This window comes from Dendroctonus ponderosae, unplaced genomic scaffold (assembly GCF_020466585.1).
Source record: "Dendroctonus ponderosae isolate FM_Combo_2020 unplaced genomic scaffold, Dpon_F_20191213v2 Dpon_F_20191213_4, whole genome shotgun sequence".
NCBI classification, from domain to species: Eukaryota; Metazoa; Arthropoda; class Insecta; order Coleoptera; family Curculionidae; genus Dendroctonus; species Dendroctonus ponderosae.
Window position 1 is genome coordinate 8359875 of NW_026018611.1, and position 9850 is coordinate 8369724.

General features: G+C 33.7%; 1 protein-coding gene across 1 annotated transcript in view; it reads right to left on the minus strand.

The window, feature by feature from the left end:
• Window positions 1-9850, minus strand: part of LOC109538810 (homeobox protein OTX2) — a 33707-nt gene that overhangs the window by 11870 nt on the left and 11987 nt on the right. Inside the window, exons 3-4 of the mRNA XM_048665750.1 lie at window positions 2577-2629; window positions 706-860 (exon numbers count right to left, since the gene is read on the minus strand). Coding sequence (XP_048521707.1) covers window positions 706-860; window positions 2577-2629 — 208 coding nt within the window. The remainder of the gene's footprint in view (window positions 1-705; window positions 861-2576; window positions 2630-9850) is intronic.

Here is a 9850-nt window from a genome sequence, read left to right on the forward strand (position 1 = left end):
AGCACATTTTTCTCGGCTGTTGCGTGCCTACTAGTTGCATCTACTATTGGCCACCCAGAAGTCCGGACTTGAATCTTCTGGATTTTTCAATTTTGTCCCAAACGAAAGATTCTACTGGTTGGTATAACGAATTGAGGTAAAAAATGAAAATCGCTGCCAACGAAATCGAGGCAATCCCAATATATTGTTCTAAACTCGAAAACAAAGCGCTGTGTAAAGTGCATCAGTGTCAATGGTGGACACTTTGAACAACTGCTTTAAGCACATTTTTGGTAATTAAAACCCAGCTTGCGTCGAATTAATTTATCCCAAGAACGGGCCGAAATTTCGATACGAAACACCAATGGGTACTCAATTTATGTATAAATGATTGCTGGTTTAGATATGACTTTAAACATCGAAAATAGTGGTTGCAAGTATAACCGTCATCCAAAAGAATCTCTCATGATATAAGTTCAAATTCATAGTCCAGATATTTCAGAATAATGGCAAAAAACCGAATTAAAATTACGACTCTTAACACTCTTGCACCAATGGTTGGTATCCTGTGACGTGTAGTCTCCAGTTTCCAAATTTTCGATGAATCACCCTGTATACAGCTATACATATCAAGGGTATTTCTCGTGTATTCCATTGAATTTAGGTTTAAAATTGGGCCACATTTAACTAAGTTGCGTTCCACAAACATTATGCATTCATTCTCACCTGAACACGCGATTCAGGTACCCTAATTTTTAGAGCGATGTCCTCCCGAGTAAAGATATCGGGGTATCGATTCCTTTCAAATGCGGCCTCGAGCTTGGCCAGTTGGTCTTTGTTGTAAGTTGTACGCTCTCGCCTCTGCTTCCGAGTAGGCCCACCTGCAAAATAATAATATTCGTTACATTAGAGACAACGAAGCAAACACCTGAATCAATCAAATAGATATTATTTTTCATATTGAAATAAACACGGCAAAACTGGAAGTTTTTGCTTCTGGAAAAACGTTGTAACCTGCATCGCCTGTGGGCAATTCGCCCAGTTCAAAGATTAAGTGCTGCCCAAACATCATCGTCTGCATGATAATCATTACCGACAGCAAAAAAACGGCATTGCTCGCTTTGAACCGTATACATAAAAATCCACTTTGGGTGTGTTCTTCGTCTGCTGTTCCAATGGAACGCTTCGACGGTCTTCGCCTTAAATCCGGATTACGCGCTCGGCCACAGACTTCACAAACAACAAAAATGCTCCTTGACAATGGCAGGGCTCCGTCTCATAATTCCCAATCGATTTTATTATTTACCTACTGAAACTCTATTCTATTTTAATTATGTGATCCAAAGTTACCTAACAGTCGCGTAATTAGTGTTACTACAATACTCGATGCCACTTTGAATAGCAAATTAATGATACAGATCTGACTAACTACAATACGAAAACGATAATTCAAATAAATAATGGTTCCTAAGTTTAGTGAAATATGGAAAAATAACACACGCTTGTAGATTTCAAAGGCCGAATTGCAACTGCTGAGTATATTTTTGTAGTATTTTTCTTGTTTCACTATGAAACCATAGAACTAACATAACAATATATATATATGCTTAAGCTCACTCGTTCTCTTTAGAATTTCATGAGAATAATTTCAGAAAATGTTGTATTTTTCTTTCAGAAATGGGAATTAGAAAACCAGAAAATACTCATCTAAGAACATTTTGAAGTAATAATTTGGGTAATCATTTTTCGATGTTTAATAAAACGGTCTCCAAACAACGCTAATTCTGTGTGATCATTTTTAGATTTTCATAATCATTGAAAACAAGAAATTATAAGAATTTTCTATTAATAAATTGCTGCTTTTTAACGTTGGCTAAATTTCAAAGATCATAGGGTTACTTAGGATTTTCATTTGGAAAGTCATAATTTTTCGAATTGAATGAAACGAATTGAGTTTGAATGAAAGCTTATGCCTGTATTCTTAAAAGCATCAAATATCACATGTGCTGTTTTTAAATTTAGTGAAAAAAAATCCAAAGTGAAGCTTGCTAAGACGTTAAACTGCAAACTAATTTTGTTTTTTTAATCACAACCCATTCAATTTCGCACAATTTTTTCTCTAATGCGTTGTTTACGGATTATTAGACTTTTTCGTAGGTTAAATGAAGCACTCTGTATATTACTTACATTTTATGTAAAATTCTTAACAGCGACTGACCAATAATGATGTTGTTTAATAGTATATAACATAATTAGAGTTGTAAGAAGCACTTTACGTGACTTACGTAAATACGTACCATCCTTTACCTACTAGACCGTAATAACTTCCTAACACTGAAAGAAAAGTGTGTACATTTTTAAATACGGTAGTTTACAGAAGCCCAGAATTACAAATTAAAACGTCATACGCTCATAAACGAATGTTCAAAAGGTACATTTTCTCAAAAAGTTTTATTGTTGTTTGCGGACAAAATATCAGATATCAGAATAACTTTTCAGTGGGGTAAGTATTTTTTAATACAAGATACAATGTTTATATTGTGACGAATTATGACAGAATTGTGCGTTTGGTTTTCAATGCGTAAAATGTAACTTACTTAGATGGTAGGAAGTGTGTTTTATACTACTTTCAGTAGTGGTCCTATGTGAACTAAATATCGAGGTGTGGCGTTTGTATTTATTTTTGTAAAGGAATTTTATTTGATATTCGTGTTATTTGCTTATTTGTGAGTTTTGCATTTGCCAAATACGCAAACATTGTCCAACAATACGTATAGTTTTTATTGTTTTTCTGCTAGGTCTGTCTGTGTCAATCTGTTATTCATTTTAATGTTCATTTCTTGTTTCAAAGAGAACTGAACTGAAACTATCCCTGAAGAATAAGGGTTCTAATGAAAGAAGGTTCAAGTGAGCTTAGACTTTATGTCTACTTATCTGTGAAAACTTCAATGACTGCTGAGAGAATTTTGAAATAACAAGAGCTCGCAAACTTGGTATTATTCCCGAGAATGTATTTACCATTTTTAAAATAGTAAAGGAAATTCATACCGTGCGGTGTTGATGACATTTTTGGACACATGTTAAGCCGCATGAAAAATTAATTCATAGACTTTCTTTTAAGGTCGAGTTTAAACGACCATCTTGTATAAGAAGCTTTGAAAGTGGAAGATATTGGGGATCGGTTTCTTGCAGTCTTCATAAAAACATTTCCGAGCTTCTGACAAATATTGATTAACTAAGTCATAAAAGATCTTTAAAAACAAGTAAATACAAAAAATTGCAAACAGATTACAATTTTTAAAATAGTAATTAATGTTAAAGCCAAAGGAAAATCATCTCTTAGGACAAAGAGTTGAAATTTCCAGAAATATCGTTTTTTGAATTGTAAGATACATTGAAATGAATATCACCTTACATATTTACATCACAATATATATATCACATATACATCACAATATAATATGTTGATTTCATTTTAATATAGCAATTTCTTTTGCAACGATTGTTTAGTTCATTTATTAACTTATTAGAAGAAAAGTTATCAGGCCTAGGTGTTGAAAGTCAAACGTTGAAGCAAGAGTTATGTTGGATTGTTTCAGATTACAGTGAAAACTGAAAAAAGAAACAGAAAATCGAATGCAAAGATCAAACCGAGAAAATGTGTTCGGAATTTATCTTATGTCAGAGGATAAGAAAGTGTTTCTGTCTAAAAACCCTCCAATTTTAATTTATTTTTATGGAAATGAAACTCTTAAGTTTTACTTATAAATGTTTGTGGCTCCTTAATAAGTCAGTCTTCTTTCACAAAAAATTATGATACAGTGTTTAAATACTGTTTTGAACATAGAATGAATGCTTACATTTTCTTTACTTCAGATCATTCTGGATGAGCCTCTCCTATAAGCCTTGGCCTGAAGATGTTTAGGTAAGTAGAATAATTCTCAGTCGAATACTGGGACTTATTAATTATAAGTTATTATGCAGAGCGAGTCGGGATTGAAGTGCCGTGTGAAAATATAGACAATTTATCTTTACCTAAGCAAAGAAGTTTCTGTAATTGCAAGTCTGGAAGCGCGTGATTTATGATTAATAGGGTGTGAAAAATTTGATAAAAAATACATAATTTCAAAAAATATCGTAAAATCAGTCATTAGAATTTTTACCAAGTTTTGCAGGTGACAACCGAGATAGGTATTGAATTACATTTTGCGCACTAAAAAAACCAAAATTATTCAAACCAGTGGCGTGCATACGAAAATACATGGCACATCTCTCTATATTTTTCGCACCTTTTTCTGATAGGGGCTGCATAGAGGCGGGGATAATCGGCATAATAAACCGCAAAACCAAAAATTTAAAATGAAAAGGAAAATGCTTAAAATACTAATTCCTGCGCTGAAAAAATCTTAAAAATTAAACTTTTTCATTTTTAATACCCTGCAGATCATCAGCGAAGCGTTGCTGGGCTAACATTTACAGGAACTTTATTACTTAAAATTTAATTTCCTATGCACTATTTCATATGGTACTATAATCCCGAACCACCCTGCATATTATAATATATGATACTGTTAAATAAAAAATGCTCTGTTTTGTTAAAAACAAATGGTAAATTTTCCCCGACATTGCCGTCTAAGCAAAGTATGATTGAAAAAACCTTCTTCAAACAAACCCATAATGAAACTGTACATATGATTGTTGTGCTGAAAATAACTGGTATTTCTGCTGCATGTGAAACTCTTCACTTTCCCCTGTTATTTTACATGAAAGCAAGTCGAACCGCATTATTTGGCCATCTAAAAATACTGATGGGAAATGTCAGCTGGCCAATGAGCGCGCGTTCCATGGGGTGTCAAATTCAATCAGGACTGTTTTATTGGGTTACTTTAACCGTAAATTTTAACAGCTTCGGTGTTTCCGAGGGTTGGCTACATTTCCAAATGTAAACTATTAGCGAGGGCTGAGATTTGGCATTTTTTTTGAAGGGTGCATTTTAAACACGCAAAGATTCCCCGTTGGTTGCTAGATCGAAGCGGTTGTACGAGTTTGGCGTACAAAGTTTTCCCAGTTCAATTTTCTCTAATTTGTCTCAAATTAAAAGATTGTATAATAAGTTAGAAGGGTAAAGTTTTTTTCGTAAAACCTGAGGCAAAAAAACTTAATCAAATTGATGAAGATTGCACAAAAGAAGAACGAGAAAAATAAAAAATAATAAAATATGTTGAAAAATATATATATTGTTAAGGTTGCAAAACCTCAATTCGTTTCCTATGAGTTTCTCGTCAGGGTTGATTCGAAGAAGAGGAAATGAAGAAAAATTTGCTTTGTTTGGTCGAACCAGGGGGACCACATTAAACTTTGATATTTATTACATATATATTATTAAAATTACTTCAATCATAGTCTGAAAGAGTTAAGTTGAAATTTGTTAAGAATGCTAAACTGGTTTCATGGCGACCCACCTGCTCTTCACGATATTTTAATGGAAACATAAAATTTGTATCAAACCGTCTATCTATGTATTTAGTTTAAAAGATCCGGTCAATATTGATGAGAAAACTGCGCCCGTACATTATAATTATTATAATATATAAAAAAACTTAAAAACCTATTTCAATTTTCGAAAGCACGCTAAAATTAACACATATTTTTTGTCATGCTAAAATTTGTCTCCACGTGTTCATCAATTTTAAACAGGACTATCCACGTTCCTTGTTCCGAATTTTGTTTAGGGTTAATCAACGGTAAATGTTTAAAAATAAATACAAAGAAGCATCAACCTGTTCGTTCCGATACGGATGTATTTCGAGACCTATCGTATCGCTTCCATGAGGAAGACCTAGATATGCGACGGTGTCATATCGACAGCACTTCAGAGGTTTTCGAATACGTAAGGCACACATTCTGTGACCCCGTAAAATTAGATGGCAATTACACAAATCAATAACAAATCGCAGATTTTTTTGGTGTTATCGGAAGCAAGTCAACGTCTCATAGGTAACTGTTAATGGAGCAGCTTTGGCCTTTGGGAAACGTATAGTGAATAGTGAATAACTTTCAACAAATAGTGAATGGAATAAACCCAAAAAATCTAATAAGTATATTTTGTATATTCTAACAGGTGTCTGGGTTAATTTTCATGTTAAAAAGCAGTTCGAGTCCCTGTTAAACATCCAATAATTTCACGCTGTGCAGAGAAGAAGTTTTCATTTTACTTGCAGCCCAAGTTTTCTAAATATTTTTGAAAACAGCTTTTTATTCAACTTGCAAAACCGACTTCCTTCATTTCATTGAAGTCACAACTTACATTTTCACATAGTGTGGGTATGTTTTCGCTTTCGGGCAAACACGTGACAAATTAAAACATATCAATTGCTTCAAGAGGTCGAAGGACTTCACACGGGAGAAGAATACCGCAAAGTAAACAACCAGAAGTGTTTTAGTACAAGGAAACGCAATAAAGTGACGCAATGGCTGCGGTAGTTCCTGATGGAAAATTTTCCTGAAGTGGTGTTACCCCTGAGATAGACGATTTTAGACGGGGGAGGAACAGTAGCGGTCGAAAAACAGGAATTTATTATTTAGTATGGAAGTGTTACTAAAGGGAATCGGGATACAAAGTTTGTTTAAGGATTCTATATAAAGCCAGGCAGAAGAATACAAATTTGTTTTATAGTCGTTTTTACAGTAGACATCAAAAACAGAATGAAGGAACGACTTGAAATGGAAATATAAAGTTAATTCAGTAAAAGTGACCTTTTTATACGATAGGACAAATCTAACAATTTTATACGGAACGTTACTGATTGACCCTCCAAACGTTGCGTTTCTTTTCGTCGCTTGCCATACATAATACAAGTTGGGAGCTAATAGATTTGTAAATATTGGACTTTTCCTTCCCCAGGGTATCGTGTGTGTTTGAGGGTGGAAATATGATACGTCTGTATTAAATTATTCATTGCCACTAAAGGACCCTGCGTAATGACATAATGCTAAATGATTTATTTGCCGAAAAATCAGGACGAAAACTGACAGCCGGGATAATTGGTTTTGACGATGAAGTTGGCTTAAAGTAGATCATAACATAAAATCCAACTGGATTATTATGGCCAGAAATTGCGCTATTTTTTCAGGTCGTGTGTATGGTCGGAATAGAATAGGCTGGAATGGTTTTACTCCAGTGGCTTTATGTTCATTCGGTATTGATTCTAAGCTTTTGGTTTATGAAACATGATTTTGGAAACTATTAACTTTCAGCTAAGACCAATTAGCATAAAACGCAATATTTAGTTGAGGGTCACTGTATTCAATTCAAATGGTGATACAAATTAAAGGGTTTTGGTAAGGAAATGGAAGTCAACATAAACCATTTGAGTACCTATACGATCCAAAACTCGCTAAGTGAAGCATTTAAGCACATGATTTTACAATCGAGATTTGGTTGTTTGTAATATTTGTTGTTTCATGAATTGTTTGAAAATAATTTATGTTCAGTGTTGTCTTAATCGACAGTTTTTTCGCTATTTTTCCAAACTTTCAGGAGAGCCTGCTATTCGGTAGATTCCTGCAGTTGGCACAATTTCCATAATTCAAGGCCACTTAAGTTTGGATTCGCTTCCTCCAAAGTGAAATAAAAAAAAATTAATAATTATTTTACCTAAGTATTTGAGTATCCTACAATATTCATTGTGGGCTGGTAGATGGATTTCTGACCTTCACTTTTGTCACAAGAAATAATGCTTTTGTGAAGATCCACTTCTGGTTTCGAAACAAGCTTCCCCTATCTATTTTAAGTCAGTTTACAGATAAACAGGCCCGTAAATCTTTCTGGCTCTATCCGAAAGGGTCTTGTCGATTGCTTGTTTTTGATTTGTGTGATGGTCGGTGCACTTATCTATTAGAATGGGTTAGTTATACTTTATGGTTCATACAATCGCCTTTGATGGATACCCGAACATCAGGACAGGAAGGTCAGCAAATCGTCTTCTTTTACTTCTTCTTCTAAATATCTTCTTCTAATTATATGCCTGCCTGTTCTTAATGCAGATAGTCAAGGGACTTTTCTAGGCTCTCGCGTCCATATTTTCATGTAACAAAAAAGTGAACCGTATATCGATAGCAGATCGTCGGATTAAACATTTTCAATGCGTGAGTGAGCTTCCGGTTGCTACTCCTTCGTATTATTTCGTGCTACTACTTCTTTTCCGTCTTCCATCTATTTTCCATCCGATATGGAGTAGCTGCCTTTCAGACAACATTTGAAGATATTCGTTACATTTTTCTTAAACTTCTCTGCCACTAGTTTTACGGATTCTTTCAAAGGGTCCATATTTCTAAAATATCTTCCTCATCTTTGTAAACAGAGTCACTTCGTCAGATTTCAGTCAAAAAACCTCTGAGGACGAAAAGGAACGAGTACTTGCAAAATGTTGGGAATAAATTATTTTTTGCGACGGCCTAAAAGCCTGAAGAACTCCCCAGTTTTCAAAAATTCTGATCAATAGTGACTGAGAAAAAAATCGTCAAATCTAACCGATTCTAGTTCAGTACAAATAATAATAAGTGATGGAATTTATAATAACATCTAACTTATAATAGTATTGGCCTTTGCACATATTCCTAAGCAACCAACCAGTATTGTAAAATCAACGTATTATTAAACTTGAGTTTCTTTCAAGATTATGATCATTTTAAACTTTTGTTTTACTAACGTCTACATTTCTTGAAGAGAAAAATATACGAAAAAACTAAGGATAATTTAATGTTATTTAGATGTGCCAAGTGTTTGGAATCCTTGTCACACGATAAATGTCCAGTAAGTTATTTAAAAGTTTGAGAAAAAGACGATGATCACAACAATGATGCAGCCTTGAAAACAATATTGTCTTTGAACTACGTTTTTAAAGTAAACAGCAAAAAGTGCAGACAGTCTAATAAGTAACAGTAAAAAAATTAATGGCGGATTGGTGGGGTAAAGATAAAACGAATGAGCCAACTTTCCTTAGAAGAATAGTCAACGGAAAAAAATTAAAAAGGGTCAAACTTATTCTTTTAAATTGTCTTGTAGGTTTAATTAAATTTGAATTAAATATGTGCCTAATAACATACAAACAACTAGGAGTTTTTTTTCTAAAATTAGGTATTCAGGGGTTTTCGAGAGTGACAAATTTGATTAGCGACTCGTTTTAAAATCGCTCTAACGCTTTTCCGTATTTCCAAGGGTCTACTAACACTCAAATATTTTAGTTTCGATATTTTCGGAACAAACAATGTATGCGTAGTTGGTAACTTTGAGATCAACAGTATATATACAATCAAAGTATATTTGAATCGAATAATAGAGGACAGTAGTAATGTATTGAACAATAACACTTAATTCTGATTTATTTTCCTGACTGCGTGTACTTGTTATGATATTTTTATCTTTCCTGGGTCTCAGTCAAAGTGTGAAGTAAAAATTTTGAACATCCTTAGTTTCATTAAGTTTCGGCGAGACCATTAGCGCCAAAATCAGATTTAAAATTTATACAAACTACAAACATCAATTCCCAATTAAAACATGTTTTATAAAAATTATAATTTACAAAGTGTTAAAACATTCATCAGTTTTTGAGGGAAAAAAATCCTTCCTTTTGGGAGAGCAAAACATCGGAAAAACGTACCTCACGATTGGTAAAAATCAACGTTCTTTTAGGTCTTTGCCTTCTTGAAACCTTAAATTTGTCTGAATTATTTTCTACATTTGCGAGAGTGGTACGCATATATTGAGATAAGCAGAAATAGTTTTAATTTTTCACCAGTGTACTGGGTGTTCCATACTTATGGCTTTATTAGGGTTTGGTAAATGTTGCTAAGGTTGTCGGTATCTGAT